The 27,381-nt window shown below is 52.1% G+C and overlaps 1 protein-coding gene across 1 annotated transcript in view; it reads left to right on the top strand.

Moving 5' to 3' along the window:
* The window catches only part of LOC109457001 (uncharacterized), a 32,802-nt gene extending 5,624 nt beyond the window's left edge, over positions 1 to 27,178 (top strand). Inside the window, exons 8-23 of the mRNA XM_019749580.3 lie at positions 4,249 to 4,394; positions 5,358 to 5,485; positions 6,194 to 6,338; positions 7,205 to 7,337; positions 7,634 to 7,786; positions 9,469 to 9,595; positions 9,851 to 10,062; positions 10,814 to 10,976; positions 11,147 to 11,229; positions 13,895 to 14,055; positions 14,147 to 14,279; positions 14,857 to 14,966; positions 15,709 to 15,827; positions 18,739 to 18,850; positions 24,808 to 24,945; positions 26,708 to 27,178. Coding sequence (XP_019605139.3) covers positions 4,249 to 4,394; positions 5,358 to 5,485; positions 6,194 to 6,338; positions 7,205 to 7,337; positions 7,634 to 7,786; positions 9,469 to 9,595; positions 9,851 to 10,062; positions 10,814 to 10,976; positions 11,147 to 11,229; positions 13,895 to 14,055; positions 14,147 to 14,279; positions 14,857 to 14,966; positions 15,709 to 15,827; positions 18,739 to 18,850; positions 24,808 to 24,945; positions 26,708 to 26,986 — 2,342 coding nt within the window. The 3' untranslated portion in view covers positions 26,987 to 27,178. The remainder of the gene's footprint in view (positions 1 to 4,248; positions 4,395 to 5,357; positions 5,486 to 6,193; positions 6,339 to 7,204; positions 7,338 to 7,633; positions 7,787 to 9,468; positions 9,596 to 9,850; positions 10,063 to 10,813; positions 10,977 to 11,146; positions 11,230 to 13,894; positions 14,056 to 14,146; positions 14,280 to 14,856; positions 14,967 to 15,708; positions 15,828 to 18,738; positions 18,851 to 24,807; positions 24,946 to 26,707) is intronic.
* The last annotated feature ends 203 nt before the right edge of the window (positions 27,179 to 27,381 follow it).

Raw genomic sequence — 27,381 nt, 5'->3', positions numbered from 1 at the left:
TTGATTGTAGCTTGACAGTATTTTTCTTTCAGCATTGCAAAGACATATTTCCATTGCCTCCAGCTTCCATTATTTTTCTTAGGAAGTCTTTTTTTATTTTTTTAACTTCTATGGGGGGGAGGATATTGGGGAACAGTGTGTTTCTCCAGGGCCCATCAGCTCCAAGTTGTAGTCCTTCAATCTAGTTGTGGAGGGCACTGCTCAGCTCCAAGTCCAGTTGCTATTTTCAACCTTTAGTTCCACCATTCCCATATGGGAATTTAACTGGCAACCATGTTGTTGAGAGCTCACGCTCTAACCAACTGAGCCATCCAGCTGCCCCTCCAGAAGCTCAGCGGCAGCTCATTGTCTTCAGCCTAGTTGTGGAGGGCGCAGCTCACAGGCCCATGTAGTAATCGAACCGGCAACCCTATTGTTCAGAGCTCGCACTCTAACCAACTGAGCCATCCGACCACCCCAGAAAGTCTTCTTGTATAAGTCTTATATTGGCTCTTTGGAGGTAAATGTCCTTTTATTCTGGTGCTTTTAAAGATTTTCTCTTCGTCTCTGATTTCTAGGAACATAATTAAAGTTTCCTTCCTATAGTTTTTCATTGTATTTATCCTACTAGAGTTTCTTTAGCACTTCTTGAATCTGTGGTTTGATATCTTTCATCAATTTTGTAAAATTCTCAGCCATTATATTTTAAAATATTTATTATGCCCTACTTTCTCCTTTCCTTTTGAGTCTCCAGTTACACGTTATCTTTTTTTTAACAATGCACATGTCCCCAGCACATTATTTGCTGCATTTTTCATCTTTTATTTTCTCTTTCTGAGAATCAATCTGGATACTTTTTTGAGACCTTCATTCCACTTTATTAAATTTCTCTTCAGCTCCATATAATCTGTTACTAAATACATCCACTGATTTTACTTTTTGCTGTTGAATCTTTCAGTTTTAGAATTTCTATTAGTCCTCTGTAGCTCCCTGTTCTCTGTTGAAATTTTTCGTTTTGTCATTTGATTTATCCAACATACTAATCACAGTTTAAAGTGCATGTCATATCTTATAATTCTAATATTTGGATATCTTGAAAGCCTCTGTTGTTTTTTTTCTCTTGATTTATTTATTGTCTGGTTTTTTTCTCTTGATTTATTAACAACTCGTGTGTGTGTGTGTGTGTGTGTGTGTGTGTGTGTGTGTGTGTGTTGCATGCCTGTTTTTGTTTGTTTATTTGAATGCTAGACATGGTCAGAGAAAATTATAGCGAATATTTGAAATTCTGGATGCTGTCACCTTCCTCCGTAGAGGAATTACTTTCACTTTGGAAGACAGTTATAGTGAGAACGAATTAGCTCAACTTATCAGGGATTCAGAAAATCCAATTTTCACAGAGTTAGTCTCCTTGCAATCAGTCCTTATTAGTGGATAGCCCCTCACTGGTCCAAACTGACAACCTGTGATGTTTCCCAGAGACCTTCATTCTTGGTAGGCCCCATTTTTGTTCCCATGGCCTAGGAGACATTCTGAAGCTGCACTTATCTTTTCAACCTCTCAACTGTACCTGTTGAAGTGGCAAATGCTTTGAGGGAATGTGATGCCAGATGTGGTTCTCATCCCTCTGGATTTCCTTTCTCTCCAGAATTTTTTCCCCCTTAACTCCTCAGTTAAGTTCTTCATTCCTTTAAATAGATGTTTTCTGTTTTTTTTCCCTGGCTTTTCTAGTTATCAGTCATAGGAAAATTGGCCTGAAAAAAAGCTACTATGACATTGCTAAAGGTAGAAAAAGTTCTTGTAAGTATATGCACATTTGTAAACTGCCTCTTTTCTTTGTGGGATGAGGTGGAGAAGTTTTTTAATAAATTTATTTTAAAGGTTATCTCATGAACACTAACCTCCAATTATTGTTCTTCATGCCACAAAGGCACAGTGGAAAATACTGTAATAGGTATAATAGGAAGAAAGAGAAAATACATAATAAACTGGCAGAAGTGTCAAATGCTACAAGAAAGGAACCCAAAAAGTCTGATGGTTCAAAATAGGAAGAAACTGCTTCTGCACTGGCAGGGCCAGAGAGACTTATGGAAAAGGTTGTATTTCAACAGGAATGAAGATGAATAAAATCTTGTTGGGTTGAGATGATGGGGGGCAGGTATTCAAAATGATGCTCATTATATAGGTCAGTGGTTAATTTTTTTTCTTTTTGTTTTTTGTTTTTCTCTCCCCCTTTCTTCCACCTCCCCCGCTTTCTCCTGCCTCCTTCCCACCACTCCAGTTCAAGCTGTTGTTTCTCAGTCTAGTTGTATAGGACACACCTCCCTGGCCCATGCTGGTATTATGAGCCTTGCGTTCCCCCCAGGCTGAGGCAGTCAGTCGGCCACTCACAGCAGCTCTCGGCAGCTCTCTCCAGCTGCTGGCCACTCATGGCGGCACACAGTAGCCCGCGGCAGCTCATGCCAGCTCACCGCAGCCTGCGGAAGCTCACACCAACCTCCAGCTGCTTACGGCAGCCCAGCTCCAGGGAGAGCTGTTGTTCACAATCTTAGCTGTAGAGGGTGCAGCTCACTGGCCCATGTGGGAATTGAACCAGTGACCTTGGTGTTAGGAGCATGGTGCTCCAAACACTTTAGCCACTGGGCCGGCCCCAATTAATTCTACAGTCATCAATGCTGGGCCAAGAGTTCAAACTTTTGTTCAAAGTATTTTTGAGCAACAGAAAACTTATTCAAAAGAAGTCTTCCTTAGGGAATTAATATAAAACATGTAAAAGCAACATGGCTCAGGTTAAACTGAGGGGGAAGTCTCATAACTACTCCCACTTAGTAACTACTTTGCCCATGAAGTCCCCAAGGCACATTTGTGGAACCACAGGGCTCCACCAAACCAAATGTGAAGCCCAGTACTCTGGACAATGAGAAGATGTGAAAGACTCTTAGATCAGGGTCATGCCCACGGTCTCGGCAGGGAGCTAGTACAGACGCGCCAAAGAACATTCTAGAATTTAGGGTATTACTATGTTTCCCGGAAAATAAGACCTAACTGGAAAATAAGCCCTAGCATGATTTTTCAGGATGACATCCCCTGAACATAAGCCCTAATCTGTCTTTTGGAGCAAAACTTAATATAAGACCCGATCTCATTTTGGGGGAAACACGGTAGAGAGGACTTGACCACCTAGAACCTGACTTGTAGGAGAACATTCTGTGTCACTTCAGTATTGAGTAATTCCCTTCTCTATAGTGAAAATAATTATCTCTCTTTTTAATTGTCAACTTTCAATCAATTCATTCAACTAATTCTGCTTCGGGTCTATTGGTCACAATGCACCAGATCTGAGTGTTTACCTGCAGTGAACTAAAGGGCTACACTTTACATGTGTTTTTCTTTTTTTTTTTCCATGAGCAGACACCAATCTCAATAGGGGCAAACAGGCCAGAATTGCAGTGAATCCTAGTCCACTACAAGGTCCCAATTGCACTTCTCCCCCAGCTGCCTCTTCCAGAACATTCACCTGGACTCTTCTGCTCCCAGACAGAACTTGAACTTCCCCACCCATCACCTCCTTCTCTGCTGAGAATCCCTGTCCTCCTGGCTCTTCCCCTCCAATCCAATTTCTCCTTCAAGCTTCCTGAGAGTCCTTGGTCTTTGCAGAATATTCTTTGGCGCAGACACGCCAAAGAACATTCTAATTTAAGATATTAGTGGGCACTTGACCACTTAGAACCTGACTGGTAGGAGAATATTCTGTGTCACTTCAGTATTGAGTAACTCCCTTCTCTACAGAGAGAGGCCTGTGCCCGTCCCCCAGGACTGGCCCACATGACTTTATACATTGTGGACAGGAACCACACTTTCCACAGGGCATCAAGTGTTTTCATCGAAATCAGTAGTTCTCAACCCAGACTACACCTTAAAACACTCAAGGGACTTTTTAAAAGCTAGCAGCCCTGCCTCACCTCAATTTTTGCTTAATTGGTCTGAAAGGGGACCTGGACATTAATGTTTTTTAGAGGTTTCCTGATGAATCTAATACAAAGTCAGAATTAAAAAACACTGATTTAGAAAGTCTCATTCACCACCCTCCCCCCCCATACACACACACACACACACACACACACACATATGCAAAGACCCTAAGGCCAGCGCTTTGCTAAATGTCGGTGTCTGGATCGCAAACTCCCTATGGACATGGATGGAGAGTTGACTGCTGCAGTCTCTGGCTCACTGTCAGGCCTGTGACGGGTGACAGGACTTCTGTGTCCCCAGGTGCCTCCCACTGCACATGTCGAGGCCTGAACAGAGTCTTCCAGAAGTCAGATGGGTCCTGCATCTGCCAAGCAGGACACGAGTCCTACGACAGGAGGGGCCTGGAGAGTGAGGAGAGCAACAGTGATGAGGACTGTCAGCCCCAGGTACCCACAGCCGTCAGCCGGGACGGAAGGCCTGAGGGGTGTGAGGATGGGCAGCATGTGTGCAGGCCTCTGGGTGTCGCGTGCTTTCCGCGAGCTGTTTGGTCAGTATTCAGTGCTTTCTGCCGGGGGATTAGCTCCTGTGCAATGGAGAAGACCGCCAAGAGGCCATATCCTGACAAGACATGCGTCTTTGCTGAGCATAGAGCCACTGCTCCCACATTGTGCAGGATCCTGAAACGATTCAGACATCCACCCCCCCCCGCTACCCCCCACTGCACGCAAGTCTCTTGTTTGAATCGAGGAGCATTTTGAGAAGAGCATTTTGCGGTTGCTGACAGCTAGCAGGGCCACTCTGAGGACTATAGGGTGAGCACTGAGGGGTAGATGTCCCTGGAGCATTGTAAAACAAGGAGCTGGAGCACAGTGTGCCCCAGGCACACAGCCCGGTGGCAGCAAGGTCCGAGGTCCACCCCTCACAGCCAGCTCTGCAGGCCCTGCATCTGATTTCTTTTTTAAATGTAGTGATGTCTTTAGAGGGTCCACCTCAGCCAGCCAGCCAGGTGGTACAGAAAGCCCTGACACACTCCAGTCTTTCTGACCTCTGCAGCATCCTGCCCTCGCAATCCTACGTCAAAACCAGTCTCACCATCACCTCCGCCAGGAAGCCTTCCCTGACTAGCCCCTGCCTTCACTCTGGCCGACCCTTCCTCACTTCCTAGGAAGTCATCTTAGCTGTTGGGTGTGGACCTGGGTCCAGTCTCCCCAGAGCTGGACCTCCCAATCTCCCAAAGGCAGCAGACTTCTAGTATTTGTATGGGGCCCCTCTACCCACAAGCCTAACCCCAGTCTTAGCACATGGACTAGATGGCCTCTCAGAGGAGCCTGCTTCCCCAGAGTCCCTGCCTGCGTCTCTGGAATGTTCTCTGGTGCTGAGAGCCCCCACCCCCGACTCTCTTCCCACAGGTCGCTGAGCGCTGCTCAGCTGGAGATGTTCGCCTGGCTGCCACCCGCAAGTGTGTGTCCCCCCAGCAGCACAACTGCTCCTCCTTCTGTCACCCAGTGGGTGGGGAGCTCAGCACTGAACTGGGCATGTGAGTGACAAAAGGCCACTGAGAATAGAATGAAGCCACCATTTCCAGACAGGTCCTGACTGTCCCCAGAGGGACCATCCAGAGGGTGTTGGCAGGACCCCGCCCTGATGGGAGACTGAGCTAAGTGCAAGCTCTTTCCAGAAACTGCCCATGGCAGCATCCCTGAGAAGGGAGCAAAGCCATACCAGCTGGGGGCCAGCATCCAGGACTGAGGAGGGGCGGCTATGAGGGAGCGTGAGGGCCACGCCCGGGCCCCCGAGCCAGCTGCCAAGAGCCGGCTCTGACTAGAAGCCAAGCCCAAGGGACTGCAAGCTTGTCCTGAGTTCTAGTGCTCCAGCTGACCTGTGGCCTGGATGAAGTTGCTGAGGGGCAGGGGAGGGGGACTGCTGTGCAGGGAGGCCTGCTGAAAAAATGGGACTTCTCCAGGTTGGAAAGCTCTCTGTCCTCCTTCTCGCTTCAACAGGACACCCAGAGCAGAAACGCTGGGCCTCCCAGCCAGGGCTCTCTGTCCCAGGCATGGTTCCCATTCTGGGAGGTGCCCGCTGCCACAGAAGCAGGGCAAGAGGGCACGGTAATGGGTCATCTGTGGTCCTCTGTTACAAGTGCAGTGGCTACTTAGGAAGATTAGACAACTCGGCCCTCACAGGGGTCTGCGCCAGCTGTGGGGTGTCAGGGAGTGGGCAGCCCTCCCCATCTCTTCTCCTGCAGCTGCCGGTGCCGGGAGTACATCTCAGCAGAAGAGCTCTGTGATGCCCAGTGTCTGGCCAGGGCCCCCCAGCTTACCCTGGCCTGGGGCCCCAGCAGAAAGCTGATACTCAGCGTGAAGGGCAAGGCTGGGGACAGCACCCAGTGGGTGAGCCCAGTTGGGTAACAGCCTCTGCCTGCTGGGGATGGCAGTGGGGGACAATGGGGCCACCAGGGCACCTGTGTCTGTAGAAAACCCAGGCACCAAGTCTAAAGAAACCAGGCATCAGAAGGGAAGGTCCATGTGATATCGGGTCTTCCAGCCTAGTCTGCTGCCATCTGCATGGATTTCCATTCTGTGGGCTGGAGGGAAGGGTAGGAAGGAGTCAGGAAGTGGCATTTCTTATGTCAGTGTCAACCATCAAGTTTGATGCCACAAGGGACCTTAGAAAGAAAGGATCAGCTTCACTTTATAGAAGTGTGACTGAGGCCCAGGGATGTGAAACCACTCACCACAGTCACAGACATGGTGAGCCTCTCGTCCCAGCCTGAAACTCTAGCCACAGGGCAGGACCATCTCTGGCCACCAGAATGGCTGTCTTCAGGGCCTCGAAGCTTCCTTAAGGTGGGAGGGGCTGGTCCTGGTCCCGGACGTAGGTCAGCTCACCCTGAATGTGTGTCTGCCAGAAGGTTCTGGGTGGCTGTGTCTGCTTGCCACTGAAGGGTGGGGCCTGGACAGCAGATTTGGGTGATAGGGGATGTTTCTACGTTGTTCCATAACCAGCACATTTGCAGGTAGGGAGAAAAGAGGGGCAAACAATGACCCTGGAGAGGGGCCTGAGCTGAGTCAGCCGTGTTTTCTGAAGATGAGGAGGGACCCAGGGCAGAGGAGGCCACCTGGAAAGGTTTCAGTGAGGAAGGAGTCATGTCCAGAGGGAGGCTGACCGGGGCCATGCTGAGGGCTCTCTGGGTTTCTGTCTGTCCATCTCTGAAGCTTCAGTGCTGCCCCTCCCCCACCCCGCTGCATGCCCTCAGGAGGTGGCGAGCACTCTGGGCCCAGACCAGTGCTTCCATGGGAACGCCAGGGTCCATCTGGTCCAGTGTGGCCCACATGGCATCTTTGGCTTCGTCGTCTCCAGAGAAGACATGCTTGGCTCCTTCCTCCTGGGTAAGCGGAGACCCCCGCAGCAGACTGCAGCCCCGGCTTGCCCAGAGGAGGGGGGACGGGTGAGGGGGGACGGGCGAGGGGCATGGCTGCACTCTTGCAGGAAGGGTGCGGGATGCAGAGCTTTGTGCTGTAGAGGTGAGAGTCTGGCAGGGGCCAAAGATGGCCCACGAGGCAAGGGTGGCAGAAGGGCTGGCACTGCCCCTAAGAGGAAAGTGAGACAGGCTGGGGACAACAGGGGGCACGTGTGCTCCCAGGTAGGCCAAGGTGCTTCAGCTTTCCTTCCCCCAATTCCCCAGGACCACCTGTGTCCAGCCCCCAGCTGCAAAGGCGGCATTGGACTACAGACCCAGAGTCCAACGGCCCCAGCATCCACCCCCAGATTCCGAACCCAGTGGTCTGCCTGGTAGAAGGGGATGTGATCCTGTTCCAGCTTCACATTCTTCCCCACAGTGAGTTCTGCCCCTCAGACCCTCCCTCCTACCCTGGCTCTCATCCCTCCCCTGCCTGGCTGTCCCCTTTGCAGCCCACGGGGGTGTCAGACCTCTGTGCCTCAGGAGGGGGAAAGGGGGACCTCACCAGGAGACCTCTGGCCTGGCTCTACTCCCCTTGCAAGCCTGCTCAGTGCCAGGCCGCCGTCCTGCCAGGGCCTGAAACCCTCCCAGGGCCAGACCCCTCAGCCTCCTGGCAGGCCCCTCCCTCAGGGACACTTTGGGTTATAAGGACTGTGTCCCTCTCTGTGACTCCCAGCCCTGGAACCTCACAGAACAAGCCTGTGTCCTCTTCACAAGATGGCCTTCACTGACAGCAGCAGACCTCACCCCCGCCAGGCGCGGTCCACCTGCAAGCACTGAGCCACGGTCCCAGCCCTCAGTGGGCCTGACTCCCTCCCATTCTCTGGCTGGCACTCCCCTAGGGCGCAGCTGTGGGTGGATGGGCACCCCACCCACCCGCTCCCACCCAGACACCAGGGCCAGGCGCTGGGCTGGCTGAGACTGGCCTGCCACTCCAAAGGCATGAGAGAACCCAGGCTGGCTTTCTTTTTTGCTGTGTGTGTGGTTTTCTTTTCTTTTTTTTGAGAAAAGCTATGGGGCAGAGAAGTATGAAATAGAAAATAAATACAAATGCAGGCTGTTTTGTTAATTGTTTTATAACAACAAATGCATCCAGAGAATGCCCCATACAAAACAACATAAGAAAGGCACAAAAACGGAGGTGTCCTCCAGGCAAGGCTGAGGATTTCAGCGTCTGGTTAGGGAATTTCAGCTGCAGTCCTAGCGTTGGGATGGGCTATGAGGTGCATCGCACAGCCCATGCTTTTAACCCAATTTGAGCAGAAAGGCCGCTTGTCCCAGGTAGAAGACCACGAGATGTCTGGTCTCATGTGTCATGTAACTACCTGAGTCCCTCCCCATGAAGCAGTGCCAGGCCATGAGGGTCAAGGGGGGAAATGGATTCCGGACAATGAATTCCAAATGGGACATCTGTGCCCTGGGCTCCAGGCCCAGCTCCCCCATCAACCCAGGGGTCGTGGGGCAACCTGCCCCTCCTTAAGCCTTGGCACTTACAGCTGTGAAGTGACCCAATGCATCCCCCTTCTCCACACGATGGGGGAGGTGAGATCGGAGCCCCAATTTATTGGGGGGTGAGGGGGAGGGGGTGGCCTGGGAGGAGGAGCTGACACTTGTGCAGAGGAAAGTCCTACTTGTGCACAGGGAATGGCCAGGCCGGTGTTTCTGCCAGTGGCCCCGCCCAGCCCCTTGGCTGCTCACGCTCAGCCCCGCACAGCAGGTATCGTGTGCCTGCTGCGTGCCTGCACCGTACTGTGTGCCAGGGGTACAGAGTTGAAGAGGTGCTGCCTCTGAGGGTGTCAGGGCACCCACAAGGGGCATTGGGGCCTGTGGCCCTGACCAGAGCATATGCTCGCTGTGTAGGCTGAGGGAACACAGATCTTGCCCTGGCACCAAGGTACGAATGTCCCATTACATACGCGTACATGGGAGGATAGAACGTCACTTTATTGGAAACATTTCATAGACACGGAGGAAAAGAAGGGGAGCTTCCCGTGTGCACGCTGCCCAGGGCTGGGGCTGGGGAGCCTCTGGGACCAGCCCAATCCCAGCTCCTTCCCCAGATCGCTCAGCCAGTCACTACCCGGTGTACCAGAAGCAGCACCTGTTCAACAGCAACCCCCACTGGGATTCAGGGCCCTTCAGGAGACTCAGCTACCTGGTGCAGGAAACTCACCTCAACTTCACCAGGTGATCAAAGTGGGGCTGCCTGGGAGCTTGGAGGGTCCCAGGTTCTCCAGCATAGGTCACAGCCTCTTCTGAAATGGGCGATGGAGGGCACAGGAGACCCCAGGCAGGCATGGCCTCCTGCCTGCACAGGTGGGGGGGGGTGGGTCACAGGCAGCTTTCCGGGACCACGGTACCTCTGTGTGTGGGGAGAGGCCGCCCAGACTGGGCCTGGTGTGAGCAGCCACCTCTCCCAGCATTCTGGCCTTTGCCCCCCAGGTTTGCCCACCAGTTCTTTGATCCGGGCACGTACGTGTTTCAAGACAACGGGCTGCCCGAGAGCATGGCCGTGGTGCTGGTGAAGGAGAAGGAAGAGGCCTGCGGTCCTGGCCTGGCCCCCGTACAGCCCTCCTCCCCATATCAGCTCGCCAGGCATGGCGTCCTCAGGCGCAGGCTGCCAAACCTGGGCCCCGACTGGACGGCGATCACAGGTACGGACCCTGAACGGAGAAGCAGGCGTAAGGAAGGGGCACATGAGAAGAGCAGGACCCCCAGCTGAGTATCTAGCCCTGTCTGACTCTGGCCCGGGCCCCAGAGACGAGAGATGTGCACAAGGACGAGCTTGCCCTTCACCTGTGGCTTCATTGTCAGCAAAGCTATCGGATCTTTCTCAGCCTCCAGCTCCCCACCGCCATGCCCTTCATCGCTGGGACTTGCCCCAGGGAATGGGGTCCCTCCCTGGTCATGGGCGCCCTGAGTGTGGTCACAGGGTGGCTCAGATGCCTATCCGACCTCCTCTGGGTTTCCCCATCTTCTTTCCTTCTCCATGAGTCAGCAGTCTGCACTGAGCTCTCCAGGTTGAGCCCCAGACCGGGGGACAATCATGGCCCCTGCCAGGTGCACCACCCTAAGGCAGCCCTGCAGTGGCTGAGCACACAGCCACCTGGCACCAGGTGGCCAGCAAACCACATGGAGCGGGCCTGGCACTGGGACATGCTGGAGGAGGGCTAAGCAGCAGTGTCCTGGAGAGGCCCACACATGAGGGGTGCAGGGTGCAGGAGACACCCCCCCCGATTGGACCCCTGATGTCATAAAGCCCCAGTGCAGGAATGAGGGTTATTTTACAGGGGGCTGTGAGGCTGAGAGACCAGGGACACTGAGGCAAGTACAAAATGGTGCTCTCTGGGACCCTGGGAGCCTGGGGAGATTCTGAGTTCTGACCATGCGGCCCCCGCCTTGCAGGGGTGCTGTTGGCTGTTGGCTTGGCAACGGCAGTGCTGACGGGCCTGGGCCTGGTGCTGAGACCCTCACTGGCCCAGGCCTGCCCCGTGAAGGCTTGGAGACCTCAGTGGAGGGGCCTTGGGGAGCCTCACGTGCCCACTGAGTATGCGCCCCTCAGGGACAGGTGAGTTCCCCTACCCCTTCATGCTTCTCCTAGCCCTGCCCCAGCCATGAGCCAGTGTGGCCCTATGGACTCGGGAAAGGGCACCTTCCTGAGCTGACCGATTCGTTGCTGGTTCTTGGGGCCAGGCCTAGGCCTACTGCCTAGGCCCTGAGGCTGGTGCTTCCTTCCAGTCATCTGCTCCATGGAGGCCGGGGTCCTCGAGGCTCTGGAGAAGGAGCCGATTCCCAGGAGACAGCCATTACCCAGGGCGCAGGTACCACCCTAATGTGTGGCATGTCCCTTCTCTGTCTCCCTACCCTGTACCCCTCCTCACCCAGGTACATGCTCTGGGGGACATCCCATGTTTCTACAGCACTGACAGTCTGTGGGACACTCATGTTGTCCATGTGGTTCTCATAACACCTGGATGGGGTGTTTCCAGGTGTGCACTGCCCCCACATGGTAGACAGACACTGCAGCTCAGGAAATGTGAGTGGCTTGCCCAGGGTTCCCAGGCGGTCAGGGCTGAAGAAAAGGTGCCTGTGCGTTTGGAGCAAGAGCTCTCTGATCTCTACTATGCTTGGGGACCCAATCAAGTCCTGGCTAGCTGGCCCTCGCTCACCACAGGGCAAGAAGTCAAGGACTGTCCACAGGGTCCCCTTACAGGATCACTCGGGTGCCCTGTCAGTTCCTCTACACACCTGGAGATCTGAGTATTGCTTTGGGAGTAAGGAGAACCTGGGGGTCCACACCTCCTCGCCCCCACCTGGCCCCCAGCACCCACTGTGAGCAGGAGATGTTTAAGAGGGACGTGAAGAGCCAGCCCCGTGAAGGCAAGACCCTCGCTTGCTTGGGAGGAAAAGCTGGGCTGTGTCACTTTGGGTAACGTCAGATGGAAGGAGAGAGAAAGGAGCCGCTGGTTCTCACTGGCCTGGGTTCACACAGCTTAGCGGTGGCCTCTATTGTTTTTTTGTTTGTTTGTTTTTAAAAAGAAGGAAAATTAATATTTATCAAGTTTATACTGTGTGCCAAGTAATAGTTCTTAACTGCAGAGATGTAGGACCCAAGAAGGCAGCTGAATACAGGGGCCTGGAGGAGGCAGTGAAGGGGATGGTCACGAGCATGGTCGTGGGGTCAAACCAGCACTGGAGTCTCCCAGCTGTGTGAACCTGAACACAGGCTTGCACACACACAAATGCACACACACACACTCACACACACTCACACATATACACTCACACATACATACACTCATACATACATACACATACACACTCATACATACACACACATACACACTCACACTCATACATACACACACATACACACTCACACGTACACACACTCGACATACACACTCACACACTCACACACACCCATACACACTCACACGTACATACATACATATACACATACTCATACATACACAGACTCACACACACTCACACACACACACACACACACACACACACACACACACCCTGTCCAGGGCTGGCCTCTGTGTGGTCCCTGACTCTGCTTTGTCACGGGGTTTGGTGGCATCATCACTTTCCTGGTGAAGGCTCTGTGCAGGGAGGACAGAGCCTTTCTGGGGGGCAGAGAGGACTGACTAAGTTCAGGACAAGTCTCCCCTTCCCACTGTGGTGAGTGGGGTGGACCGCTGAGCCTGTGCAGTGAGGACACAGGGAGGGGCTACAGAGAATCAGGGACCGAAGCTAGCACTTAAACCCCCAAATGCAGCCCCCATTCAGGTCCAGGGCTGGGCTGGGGGCCCACTGCTGAGAGCTCCCGCAGCACAAGGTGGGCCAGGCAGACCTTCTCTGGGTGCTGGGACAGACTGGTCCTCTAGGGGAGGGTGGAGCACCCATCACTGTGGGCGTGTGACAGTGCAGGTGGAGGGGTGGACCTTGGTGAAGTGGGAGATCCCAGTCCTTCTTCTGAAAAGCTGCCCTCGCACCCCTTTCCTACCTGACTGGCTGGGAGCTCAGGGGACAGACCCCACCCTGGCCACAGACAAAGAACAGGAAGGCAGAGCTGGCTGTTCATGGGACCGGTGTGTTGCCTGGGATGGGCCCCATCACTTTGCCAGCATGAACCTGGTTCCCCCTTCTTCCCACACGCACCCCGTGGCCCGGGAAAGGGCGATGTGTAGAGCTGGCAGTGGACTCTCACTCAGCCTCCTGCAGGGGTTGCCCCGCCGAGCACAGGCCAGCATGCCTCACCACCTTCCTTCCTTTTTCCTCAAGACGCAGCTCCCCAGGGGAAGGGATTCCTGCCCTCACAGGCTTTTCTAGCAGAGCAGAGTGAGTTTGAGGGAGAAGGAGACACTCTGCCAGGGATGTTCCCGCAGGAGGTGACAGAACCCCTCTTGGGCCAGCAGCCTCGATGGGGTCGCCCTGATGTGAAGTTACCTGTCTCCTGGCATCAGTGTGGGCCACACGCCTGCTTGAAGGCTAGAGGTGGCGCCTCAGCCCAACAAGCACTTAGTGAGCGCCTGCTATCTGTGAGCACAGTGGGGGACAAGACAGTATAGGAACAAACGTGGGGACAGCGAGATGAACGCAGGTGGAAGGAACGGGCAGAGGTCGACCCAGCCTCCTCGGGGCAGGGAGACTCCGCTCAGCAAAGCGGTGTGACGCCAGGACAAGAGGCTGCAGGGCCCCTGTCAGTCACACCCACCCAAAGGAGGCTCTGCAGACGCTGCTGGCTCCTGAACCTGAAGGTCTCCCTCTTCATCTGCACCTGCCAAGCCTGACCCCACTGTTCTCCAGCGCTCACCCCTCCCCTGAGCGTGCCACCTCCTGCAGGCAGGCCTCTGCTCTGCCCCTGTGCCCTGCCTGCCACTCCCCATGGGAAGGACCAGGGAAGCTGCTGGGCCCTGCTCCCGGCTCCTGCCCGTCCCACAGTCTCACTCCAAGCCCCCCCCCCCCCCCACGCAGGGGAGCTGCTCCCAGCCAAGACCCTGGAGGACTTCAGCATCCGCACGCTCTACGACAAGCTCGAGGACCAGAGCCTGCATGTGGCAGCCCAGCTCAGCAAGCACAGGAGTGACGCGCTGGCCTTTTACAGGGGTGCCAGCCAGCAGCTCCAGGGGCTCCGGGTGAGGCAGCCATGCCACCGTCATCCCCATTGCCCCGGGAGACAGTCCTTCCCCAAGAAGGACGTTGATGACTGAGTCCTGCCTCTTCCAGGACCTTCTGCAGGGCCTCAGCTCAACTGAGACAGGGGCCAAAGCCACGGCCAGGACAGACACCGGGCAGCGTGAGGACTGGTGGGGCAGTCACATGGCAGCTTCTCCCAGGGAGCGCTTGCAGCGTCTTCCAGGTGAGAGGCAGGTGCAGGGGTGGGGCCATGTGGGCAGGTGGAAAGCCATAATATTAACTCTAACTCTGTAGCGTGCCCAGCTGTGTGTCTCCTGCTCACTGGGTCACTTGGTGCTAAGCACCCCCTGCGGTAACCAGAAACATCCGCCCTGATCACAGATGGGCCCGGGCCAAGGCAGGGACATGCTTTGCCAGGGGAGTGGAGACTCGAGTAAATGTGGTAGAGGAGGCCTCCCCCAGATCTCCTGCTGGCCTTGTGTGGGATATGACAGTACCAGGACCCTAAGGCTCTTGACAGTCTCCCTAGTTGTTACTTTTAGTTTTGTTTTTCAAAAGGGCTCCTTACAGAAGTTCCATCAGTAAAAGTCTATAACAGGAAGCAAAAATCCACACTGCAGTGACTGCCTAAAGGAAAGAGAGACTTGGAAGTGGGTTCTGAGATGGGCGAGAGGCACACGCACAGCCACACACAGGCTTCAGAAGTGGGGAAGAGCGAAGGGGTGTCAGGCCAGGTGTCTGTGGTCTGTGGTCAGGTGAGATAATGTGTCTAAGGGCGTCCTCTGTGTTCTCCTCCCCAGACTGCACCCCCAGTGTCTCTCCCCTGGGCTTTCAGCTTGACAGAGTGATTGCAGCTCTGGCATCTGCACTTTCTCATGCACAACGGCCACCAGCTGGGACCAGCAGGAAGGTGAAAGCCCGCCCATTTCCCCCACCAGAGAGGAAGCCCACCTGTGTGTACAGAGCAGCTCCACCATCAGCCTGACCCATGGAGACTCATTAGGCACACACAGACTCACACTATACAACACACTCACAGACATAGACACACACACTCACACATACATATGCACACACACTGCACCACACACATACACACACATACACACACGCACACACACTCTCTGCAGGTGACCGTACTCTGGTCACAAACCCAGGTCCACTGCCGTGCCCAGAGGTTAACCCCCAGCTTCAGCTCTTGCTCTCCTCCAAAAGCTTATCTCAGACAGCCTCCCCAGGGCACCTATGACCTGGCCCCTCACACCAAGCTCAGAGGCACCAGGCACGGATCCAGCCCTGAGAGCAGCATGTCAGGAGTAAGGCAGACTCAGAGGACCTCTGTTCAGCAGCCCCGCCTGGCATACCCCAGTACAATAGGGTAGAATGCATGGCCATGGCACATGTCCCCAAGGGGCCTGGAGGCACTAAAAGGGAGGCCACAACCCTCATCAGGTCTTAACTGCTGCTGGGCAGGTGCTCGGGGGCCCCAAGGACACCAGGCAGTCAGGGGCGAGGCCACATGAGACATGGACTCCCCGCTCAGATCAGTGCATGAGCCCAGGCTGGCTGACAACACTGCCTTTTTCCCCCGCTGTTCTTTCCTGGGCCCAGCCAGACTGGAGGAAAGTCACAGAAATGTCTGTTCTTCCAAGGCCTCTGGTCAGGTTGGTGAACAGCCTCTCTCCATCTGTCAACAAGACCTTCAACTGGCGAATGACGTGCTCCTGAAGCCCCGAGCCCCACCCTCAAATGGGGAGCACCAAAGTGCAAGGTGGGGACACCCTCAGATGCAAGGTGGGGACGGGTGTCACGCCTAAGCTTGCACACAGCTGCTGTGTTCTTCAGGTGCGGCCTGGCACTGAGGGTCTTACTTTCATCACCAGCACCTGATGTTTCCCCCCTTTCTTCCGCCTCCCCCCACACTCCAGTTCAAGCTGTTGTTTCTCAGTCTAGTTGTGTAGGACACAGTTCCCTGGCCCATGCTGGTATTATGAGTCTTGCGCTCTCCCCATGTGGGAATCGAACCGGCAACCTCAGCGTTAGGAGCACAAAGCTCCAACCACCTGAGCCACCGGGCTGGCTCCATCCAGCACCTGATTTAAAGCCTTCCCCCACTGAGATCCAGCTACATGATCCAGGGCTCCCTGCCCACAGTAACCCCCATCGTCGTGGCCAGTCTGGTTTGCCAAGGGGTTCACTGTTTTGAGTAATTCATCTGAACTCACGTCATTTATTGGGGTTAGTCCCACAGTGGGCACAGGGCCATAGCCACTCTGGCTGACCCCAGACTTCAGATTCCCACCCTCCTCCTCCTGACTCCCCCTCCTCTTCTGGGGGTGTAGCCACGGGGTCGCTGTGCTCTTCCAAGTCAACCTGAGGCTGAGGTGGACATGTTTGCTTTGTCGACTTGATTTCCACCAATGTGTTTTGTGCTGACCTCAACCCATCAATGACCAGTGTTGTGGCTGGGCCAACCCTTGTGGTTCTTATATGATTCCAAGACGCCCTCAGCAAGAACTGTCAGGGCACTTCAGAAAGACAGAGGCATATTACTCACAGGACCTGGAAATTACAGAGCATACCGGGAGCCACACAGCCAGATCCCACGCAGTCCTGCCTCCCAGAAACATCTCTCCTATTGGTTTTCTTGCTTAAGTGGCCTAGAGAGCATATCCAAATAATTCAAGTGCCCTGAGGCAAAGGGAGAGGAATCCAGCCTCTCCTGCTAAAGCCCTGGGGCCTGGGGGATCAGGGACTCTGGGAAGAAGAGTGACACGGGGGAGGGCAGGTTGGGCACCCAGAGAGCTGGGTCTAGACTAGACTGTGCCCTGAACACTGTAAATCTGGCACAGACACCTTCCAGCCAGTGTCAGGAGCTGCAACCCGAGGATGAGTAGCGCCATCTTTGATGCAGGGCTGATGGAGTCAGAAAGAACAAATGATCATAATACAAAGCTCTGGAGGTTTAAAGAAGGCTATAAGGACCAGGAAAGATTTGGTGACGTGGTATCATTTCAGATAGACTTTACGGTAAGGGTGAGTAGGGGGCTGACCAGCAGAGGTGTTGGAAAGGGTGTTCCTAGAGGGGAACAGCATTGACAGCGACATGGAGGTGAGGAAGCTGAGGCAGGGCTCGGGAACTGAGGCCCCAAGTCTCCTGGAGACAGTCCAGCCCTCTCACCTCAAGGCATAGAAACTGAGGTCTAGAATTGATTTGTCCACGGGGAGTCTGAAAAGTGTATTAACCAGTGTCCCCCCAGGAAGCAGCTGGCACATTCTAGGTAGAAATCTGAGGCAGGTGTAATAAAGGACCACGTATAAAGGTATGGCAGGTCCACATAACCACACAGGTTAGTTCAGTTCCCTGGACCCCCATCTCTCCCTTCCCAGGCCCGGAGGATAGAGAGCAGGTACTGGACCACAGAAAGGGCACCGTGAGGACAGGCCCTGACGGGCATAGCCAGCCTGATGTAGGGAAGGAAAAACATCCTTTCCTCTACCCACCTGGGGCAAGGCCCTGTAAATTAGACAGACAAAAACTATCCACAAGAGAAAAACAAACAGAACCTGGAGAACCTGGAGCTCCGTGATGATGTTCTCAGAGAGTGGTTAGAAGGCAGGGAGGGCACTGCACGTGAGAAGGTGAATATATGGGGAACCAATGGTCCATGACAACTAGTTGGGTTTTTTTGTTTGTTTTTTTAAAAGGAACACCCTTTTTGTTTCGTTTTTTTTAATTTTACATTGGGGAATATGGGGGGACAGTGAGGAATATTGGGGGACACTGTGTTTCTCCAAGGCCCATCAGCTCCAAGTCTTGTCCTTCAATCTAGTTGCGGAGGGTGCAGCTCACTGGCCCATGCGGGAATCGAACCAGCAACCCTGTTGTTCAGAGCTCGTGCTCTAACCAACTGAGCCATCCGGCCACCCTGTGTTTTTTTATTGGTTTTTCGGGGGTGGGGGAAATATTGGGGAACAGTATGTTTCTCCAGTACCCATCAGCTCCATGTCAAGTCGTTGTTTTCAATCTAGTTGTGGAGGCTGCAGCTCACTGGCCCATGTGGGAATCAAACCAGCAACCTTGGTGTTAAGAGAACCGCACTCTAACCACAGAGCCAACCCAGCCACCCACCTGCGGCTCAGCTCCAAGCTCAAGCTATTGTTTCTCACTCCCATGTGGGAATCGAACTGGTGACCTTGGTGTTATAAGCACCGCGCTCCAAGCACTGAGCCAACCGGCTGCCCCAACAAATAGTTTCAGCAGGGTTTTTATGTAAATTTCTCTGGCGGTGTCTCTGGGCTCATAAGGATCTAGAGTCACCTCAGGTGATTAACTTCTGTTCTTCCTTATGTGCGGCAAGGGGCACCTTGAAAGGTGCGTCCTGCATTTAGGCAAATAGGGGGAGGGCAGAGAGCTGTCCTTGTGTGTACTTCTCACTGCCTTCTGCTCGAAATACTCCATATACCATATTTCGGGGTGGCAGGGAAGGCTGTATAGGTGGTTAGTCCAGCTTCAAGGAATCCGAGGGTTTGTCAGTTTCTCCATCTCCTAATTTCTCATTCTCTAATCTCAGGCACCTCGGGGAGGAGTTAAAAGTGGCCACTGTCTTTTATATTCTGGTTTGGGGGTTAGAATGTGCTATTGGGCAGCAGAGGCCCAAAAGGGTGCCTCTCATTCCCAGGCCCCCGCAGGACCTGAAACCTGGACGACACCCTCAGGGTGACACCAAAGGAGGAGCCAGGAGCCCAGGCTTGGGACATGGTCACATGCACGGAGGCTTTCCTGAGCTGCAGGTAGGAAGGGGCCACTGAGGCCAAGGCTCTCCTCACAGAGGGAGCACTGGGCCACCAGCTCTCCTCACCACCTCTGAGGGTGCTGTGCTGTCCAGCTGTCCCTCTCCTCAGCCCTGCTTGTCACCTACACACCAAATGAGATTCAGGGACACAGATGTCAAATACAGGGTTGGAGGAAAATGACTGGGAAGGATATTTTGTGGAGAAAGAAGTCAGTATTAGAGAACACTGGTCAGGAAACGCATTCAGTCAACCAACAAGCCCTCCCCAGTTCTCTGTCATATTCCAGAGGGCAGGTCAGAGCTTGTGAAGGTTTAAAAGAATCTGCAAAACAACAGAAAAAAACTCCAAAGGAGAGCAACAACAGATATGACTATGTAATAACACAAAACAGGAATCTCTAGGTCAGAAATTTAACACTAGCAGACACTTTTGCTCTATTAGAAAAAAATGTGTAAGTGGCCCTAAGAGAAAGGAAATACAAACGAGTAAAATTATATGAAAAATGTTCAAAGAAGCAAATGTTAATTAATCTAGATGTGTTTTTATCTACTTAAAATATTTAACTTAAGTACTAAGTGACTGTGACGATTAAAGAGAGCCACACCCCCATGCCAGCTAGTTGAGGGTAAAACGTTAAAACTCTTCTGGAAAACCACCTGGCAAGTTGCATCCAAAGCCTCTAAAATACTCACTCCATTTGCCTCAGTATCTCCAATTCTAAGAATCTCTCTAAGGGAAATTATTATTATTATTATTATTATTATTATTGGGGGGCAATATTGGGGAACAGTGTGTTTCTCCAGGGCCCATCAACTCCAAGTCATTGTCCTTCAATCTAGTTGTGGAGGGCGCAGCTCAGCTCCAAGTCCAGTCTCTGTTTTCAATCTTTAGTTGCAGGGGGCGCAGCCCACCATCCCATGTGGGAATTGAACCGGCAACCTTGTTGTTCAGAGCTCGCACTCTAACCAACTGAGCCATCCGGCTGCCCCAGAAATTATTTTTAAATACAAACAAACAAAAAAACAAGTTCATGGCAATTTTTTATGACATAAAAATAAATGGAGGCGACCTAAATTTTCCATAATACGAGGGTTACCCAAATTACGGTCGGTAGAGCCCTATCATAAAATATCAATGCCTTTACTAAAAATGATGCTATAGAAATTTTTAATGTCATTAAAGTGAAAAATCGGGGTGGAGAATTGCATATACTGCAGGATTTCACCTGCGAGTACATGTCATTTCTTATAGAGAAGGGAGCGAGAGCAACATGGTAGAAGGAAGAGAGAAACTGAAATGGGAAGGCCCGCAGTGTCAAAATGGTGACTGGGTCTATCAGTCAGCTTTGCCACAAGGCAAAGAGCACAGACAGCAGTGAGACATTGCTCCTGCTGCAGGGGCTCAGCTGGTCTGGCCCAGCTCTCTCCCACAGTTCTGGGCTCTGCGGTTTGGCTGGGCCCCAACTCTGGTCTGGGCTTGCCTGGGGCACTGTATCAGAGGCAACTGCACCCTGCATCTCTCCTACCCCTCTCAGGGCCAGTGGGCCAGCCTGGACTTGTCCTTGTGACAATGGTGGGATCACAAAAGGCCTCTTGAGGCCCAGGCTCGGGACTGGCACAGTATGACATCTGCCTGTCCCAATGGCCAAAGCAACTCAGATGGTTGAGCACAGTGTCAAGGGGTAAGATAAACCACCCTCCACAGTGGGTGGACCCTGCACAGGCACAGAGGGGGCACTCGGGCCCTTGGGGCCTCTACCTCAGTGGCCATGACAATATTAACACACTTGTTCATATGTTTAATGTATTTACTTTCTTGTAGTTACTTTCTTGTATTTACTAATATTCTACAATGAACAAGGGTTTACCTTTTACAATTAGAAAAACAAAAATTGGGAGATTTTCTTTGTTTCCTCTATGACATATTTTTGTTTTTCATTGTCTTTTTAATCAGAAGATACTAGGGCAGATCAGATTTAAAGGGGAATAGAAATGGGAAGGAAATCTATGAAACAGTTTCTGGTCAATAGGGCAGGCAGCCTCAGAAATCTGGGTTTTTGTCCGCTCACTTAAAACCAGTTGCACTGATACTGAAAGTGTAGCAGATCCTACAAATTTCACTGGCACCACTCCCTCCTACATCCCAGGGTGGGGACAGACTGGGAAACTCTTTCTATGGGAAAAACATTTTTTTCTCTTTCCCTCTTCATGAAGGAGAAATAGTAGATACTGTGACAGTTCCTGATACAATGGAACCACATGACATGAGAAGCCATTGGGTGTCCAAAATGCATAGAAACTATTCTACCCATCATTCTGTGGGGAAGGGGACATCCTCCCCTTCCCCTCTTAGTCAAATCATTAAAATGACGTAAGGCCGATTAACAGGAGAAAATCAAGTTTCAATATCTGTGCACGGGGAATTCACATAAGCGTGAAAATTCCAAAGACAAGGAGGCAAAATGAGGAATTATATGTTATTCTGGACTAAGGAGGGAGAAGGAGGGGTCTAGAATTTCAAAGGGAAGTAAGGCAATGCACAAGGAGATGAAAAGAGCTAATGTTTGGTAAATAAATGTTTGCTGGGCCAGCTTTAACAATGGGACACAAAGAAGAACTTGGATCAAAGGGGCCTTGCTAGGTTCCTCCCTGTCCATCACATACTAGTTCTATTAAACTGTAGTATCTGTGATGATGGCTGTTTCCTGAAGCAGGTCCTCTAACTTCTTTTAGGCAGTCAAGGGGAGGTCAAAGTTTCTTCCTGAGTCTTCTGGGCCTTGATTGTTTTCAGCTTGAAATTATCTGCATGCCAGAGTGGCACAGCCTGGAGTGACTTGTTCTGAACCCCTACAATTCCCATGTACCAAGCCATGGTTAGTTTTCTTTCTGCCAAATACACAGGGAACCACGTCAGCACCCAAGTGAGAGAGAAAGAAAAGGTGTTATTTCTTGAGAGCCTCCTACAAGTCAGGTCCTGAGCTAGTCAGTGTTCCAGAGAATACTCCATGTTACCCTCATGGCAGCACCTCGCAACCTTCATTTCCCTTCACTCTTCAGGTGTAGGAGCTGAGCCTCAGAGAAAGGAGGTGACTTTGCCCAAGAGAGTTTCGAATCCAATTTATCCACATCAAAAATGTGTGCTTTTCTTCCATATCCTGCTGCCTGACCTCACTCAGAGTGTTGAATGAACTCAAATAGAGTCTGGAGGCTTTGCTAGAAATAAAAGATAAGGATTTATTCAAGGGTCTTAGGGTTTGCAAACCTAGAACACAACTAGGCAAAAACCCAAAAGTGTCCCAAAGAAAAAAGAAAAGTTAAGAGTTCTCATAGTAAAAAGTGCATTTTTCAGAGTTATCAGTCCTGCATTCTTAGTCCTAGGATTGGTCCAGGACAGTGTTCAATCAGATGTTAGGCAGTCAGAATGATGGGTGCCAGGTGACCTAGAAGGTGGGTGCCAGGAGGTCTGGTCAGGTCCAGTGACCTGGATAAGTGAGTCCTTCAGGAGGTAATCAGAGTATTATCTGGAGATCTGATGTATGCCCAGACATTGACCCAGTGGAAAGTTCAAAAAGTTACGTTCCCAGGTTAGGTAGAGCAAGAACAGAAGCATTTCCTCATACCTCAACCTAATTTATTTTAGTAAGTCAACAGCTTGACTACCACGACTCCATTTTATTTCCTCACTCTCTCTCAAGAGACACAAATGAAGCAGAGGAAGGAGATCCCTCCCTAAGCTCCTATCATTTCCCACCCATGTTTACAGGAGGAGCTGAGTGTAAGGGAGCAGGGCGTTCACAGACGTGACAAACCCAGGCCCCTGCTCCAGGAACTGACAGTTCAGGAGGGTGTTCAGGGCCAGTGAGATGGCAAAATGTACACACACTACAAGTGCTTGTAAAAAAATATATGCAAAAAAGCACCACCTGTTTATGTATACTGCTAGGCAATACTTAAAGTTTCTGCCTCCATATTTCTTCACTTCTCCTTTACTTTTCCTGTGGCTCTCTGTGCTCTGTCCCAGGTAATTTCCTCACAAATTCCTACAAGCTCACTACAGCTAGATCTGCCTATATTCCATCAATCCATCATAGTCCTTGACAGTTTTTTATTTCTAGATTTCTCTTTTTGTCCATAATGTCCCTGGTCTTGCCTTATGGATTCTTATCCTTCTTTTGTCTTCTTCACACTTTAAACATGCTTATCTAGCGGTCCTGCTCAGATCTCACCCACTATCTGTGGCCTCTTGGGCATACTTTCATCATATCTATTGGCCCTCATGATGTTGGGTTTCCTTTCATGTTTTGTGTTTTCGTCTATGGGTCATTTCAGTGGGGCATTTGACCCTGTAGGGCAATTGTGGTTGTCACTGTGCACAACGGGGTGTGTGGGTTTCCATGTCTCTCACCTGGGTAGACAGTTCTGGCCTCTGGCAGTGTGCTCAGGCATAGCCTCAGGGTTCCAATTTCTCCCATCAGTTCTGTTCCAACCTCAGCCCTGAGCAAGAAGCCGCATGCTGAGGCCAGATGCAGGTTTTTTTATTCGAGTTAAGAGAAGGGACAGCCATTTCCTGGGTCCAGACTTGACTCAAGCAGCTCTGGACCAGTTTCCTGCCACAGATGGCCCTGTGGCCTCAACGCCTGTCTGAGGTGGGACTTAAGGCCTCAGCCTCAAGGAGGACCACCTGCGTGCCCCATGCCCTCAACTCCTTCCGACCCCTGACTCACTTCTTCACCTCTGGCGTCAGGAGAGTCCCATTCAAACCTGACTCTGCATTTGTGTTTGTGTTTTACCTGGGGGTTCATGTGTGGAGCAAGAGGTGGGCTTTCCATGGCAGCTGAGTTCACCACTTAGTCAGTCATTATATGAGCTCATGGGCTGATAGCTTAAATTTAACACATTCAAAAGTAAACCCATCAGCAACCGCAATGTCCTACTAATTCCAGGATCCTTCCATCTTCTGCTTCGTGACCCTCAGCACATGACTTTCATCTTCATGCTCACTTGTGGTCACAAGACAGCTGCTGGAAAGGTGGGAAGGTAAAAAGGCACAGGCCAACCACGTCAGCTCTTTTCAACGAAGTTTCCAGAAGCCATCCCTTCAATAACTTTCTTTTACATCTCATTGGCCAAAACTTAGTCACTAACTCATCTGTAGCTATAAAAGAATCTAAGAAGAGCAGTTTTTCAGCTGGGCACACTGACACCTCTGACAAATTGAGGGTTCTCTTAATAAGAAGGTCTTGTCCATAATAGACAAGACCAGCACAGAAGGTCCTTTGTGGCCTGCTCTCCCCACTTCCTACACCACCTCCATTTCTCCAGCGTCAGCTCCTTGTTTCCTAACAAAGTCCATGCTACCACCAAGATGAGCTCTGACGGCTTCCCACAGCAACCTGACCATCCCCACAGGCAATACTCGCCACTCATACTTCCTTGTTCCATGTCTGCTGTTCTTCATAGACTGGAAACCCCATGGAAGTTCACTAATGAGTCCCAGAATTGACCATTGGCTGACAGGTGAGTGGGTGGATGGATGGATGGACGGACGGACTGACAGCTGGATGAATATTCCCTATGCTCTCTCATATGTCTGTGTTCTCACACCTGCTATTCCCGTTGCCTAGCATGCCCTTCTAACATTGTCCACCCAGCTAATTACTATTCATCTGTTAACATTCAGCTGGGATGTCCCCTCTTCCAGAAAGTTCTCCCTGACCACACCTGCCTGCGTGTCCTGCTGGTTGTTCCTGCAGCCTCCACAACAGCCTTCACTGTGTAGGATTGCAGCCCTGCATTTACTTGTCTGTCGGCTCTGAGCTTTTTTTGAGCAGACCTGAATTCAGCTCTTCTCTAGTGCCGACCCCACTGCTTGTCATGGAGCAGAACCTCCGTGGATTTTTAATGAAACTAGAATAAAAGAGAAAATAATGACAGCCTCATGTCCCTTGTTTCCAGAGAAAGATATGGCAGGTGGAGGACACTTTGGATGCACTGAACGAGGAGTTCTTCCAGCTCACTGCTCATGCCCTAGAGCTCCAGAGAGAAGAGGACAAGTCAGACCAACTGCCCCCAAGCAAGGGTGGTACAGTCCAGGTAAGCCCAGCAGACCACCCTCTCAGCTCCTGAGCTGTCCACACGCAGCTGGGTCTCACAGTGTGGCGCCCACGGAGTCACAGCCCCTTCCATAGAAAGGGGTTTGGAGCAGAACAACCAGTTCTGACCAGAAAGCCCAAAGCTGGAGTCCAGTTTTGCCCATCTGGTTTGGCAAATGGGTGTAGAGACGGGGAGCGCAGCAGTCCTTGGGCTTGCCGGGTCACACACTGAAGGCCTGGGAATGTTGGGGAGGGGCATGGAAAGCGGACAGTAGAACTAGCTGCTCACACACACGCAGCCTGGTACTAGAACAAGGTCTTGTCCGTGGGGTGCATCTCCCATCTGGATTGCTCCCCATTCTCACTCTGGTTTCTGGCGGTGTCGACATAGGGGAGGTTGGAGGGGACAAAGATAACAGACAGAAGTGATCATTCTGTGATGTCTGCACTGAGCTCAATAAAACTTTATTTGCTAAAGCAGGCAGCCAGTGAATGTGCCTTAACTTGCCAGTTTGATTGTTTTAAATACTGCGTTAAAGTACTATTTCTGTTGGCTTGTGTTTTGTTGCCCTGCACCCCACCCCCACCCCACCGACATTTGCTCCTGAGCCCAGCGCCCCCTCATCTACCCTTGTCTCCACCCTGCTGAGTTGGGTGATGCTGTGGGTAGTGGCAGGATGTGGGCAGGCATCACCAGTCACCAGGCTTCCCAGAGCCGGTGTCTGTGCCGGGGTGCCCTATGTTGCCAAGGAGTCCCCTCTTCACAAGCAGGGAGGACGCCTGCCATAGTGATACTGGAAGTGGGGGCCTAGGAGGGGCCAGCTTGGGGACAGCTGTGCTGCTCCCTGAATTCAGAGTTCCACAAGAGCATTGTGTGTGCCTGAGTCTTGATGTTGGGAGGTCTGGAGAGTTGGTTCTTCTTGGTCAAACTGATCTCTCTCTCTCTTAAGGCAAAAAGGGCAAGAAAAGCACCCACGCCCACAAACGCCTGCAGGAAAATTTATCTTGTGTGCCTGGGGAGACGCTGAGTCACACAGCCACAGGTGTCCTTCCCAGAGCGGCCACAGGGACTGTGTCTCCTGAGGCCCAAAGTTCCCTGAACCCCAAACCCTTGGGTCTCTGGACCCCTGAGGCCGGTCTTCCCTGTGAAACCCAAATGCGGGTGTCAGCTCCCCTTGTGTTCTGGTCTCAATACGAGCAGCATTCACTCCTCGGGCTTCGCCAGACCCCCTTCCACAGGGGTCATGGAGCTGTGGGCTCTGTTCCTCCCGCTGTCAGACCACTGTGAAGACAGTGCCACTGCGGGGGGGCCAGGTGCAGGGCCTGATCAATCGTCAATATATCGAGGAACTCAGATGACAATGACTTGGAAAACGTCATGCCTAACGAGACATTATGTAAATATCCCTGCTGTTAAGGAAGGAAAAAACAGAATGAGCTGAGGGGCTATAAACTGTGGCAAGATTTAATTATTCAATAATTGCTCCAAATTATTAGACATGACAATTGTGCAATGATGTAATTAGTTATTGTGCATTAATGTGGCAATAAAAACTTGGGACACTATGGCTTTATTAGTGAATCATGAGGTAAGTCCCTGGAGGTGACTCGTTGGCACCTTCCCAAATGTTCGGATGGATGTTGTTGCCTAGAGACTGTCAGAGTGACAACAGTCATGCCAGGGTCACCTGGTGGCTCCAGGGCAGAGTGTGCTCAGGACTCTCAGGGGTCACCTCTCCTCTTTCCATCTGTGTTCTTTTCAGGTGGTTCCCAGAGTCTTCCCTTGTGTGTGGCAGGAAGACAGACCTAACCCAGCGGAGGCAGGTGGCCCAGACAGAGGGCATCCAGGAACCTGGGCCCTGAAGAGCGACCAGGCTCTGATGCTGGAAGTGAGGAGGGCCCACCTGGCTCAGAGGATCGAAGACCTGGAGTGGGAGCTGTCCCTGCTCCTGCAGGTGGCAGATAGCAGCACCTGTGCCTGGGGAGACGCTGAGTCACACAGGATGCTGCAGTGGCCATCTGGACCAGTGCCTTGTCCATGAGGAATGACGAGGTGACTCCGCTGGCCCCTGGTAGGAAGCAGTGGGCGTCTGAGGGGCCGCCAGTCCTGGTGTGTACGCTCCGGTTTGTAACACGCACCTATCCAGTAACACCCGGCCTTCTTCCAAAGCCTGGACCTCGGTTTGTGCTGACTTCTATCTGTGAAAATAAAGTCACACAGGTTGAGAACGTCATCAAGGGTTCCCATCACTGAGTCTGTTCCTCAGTGGTGCTGGCCAGTGGGCACTGTGCTCGGGCCATATGCCCCCAAAGCTTCATTGGGGCACTGGCTTCAAGAGTGAGAGGGGCTGGGGTCAGGGCTATGGGATCTGAGGTGCAGCCGAGGACAGAGCTTCCACACCCCATCCCCCACCACTGCTGGGTCCTCACGGGGAGC

Source organism: Rhinolophus sinicus, chromosome 16 (genome assembly GCF_057876585.1).
Source record: "Rhinolophus sinicus isolate RSI-liver-muscle chromosome 16, RSI-T2T, whole genome shotgun sequence".
Classification (NCBI taxonomy): domain Eukaryota; kingdom Metazoa; phylum Chordata; class Mammalia; order Chiroptera; family Rhinolophidae; genus Rhinolophus; species Rhinolophus sinicus.
The sequence above is the reverse complement of the archived record's forward strand: the minus strand, read 5'-3'. Positions and strand labels throughout refer to the sequence as shown.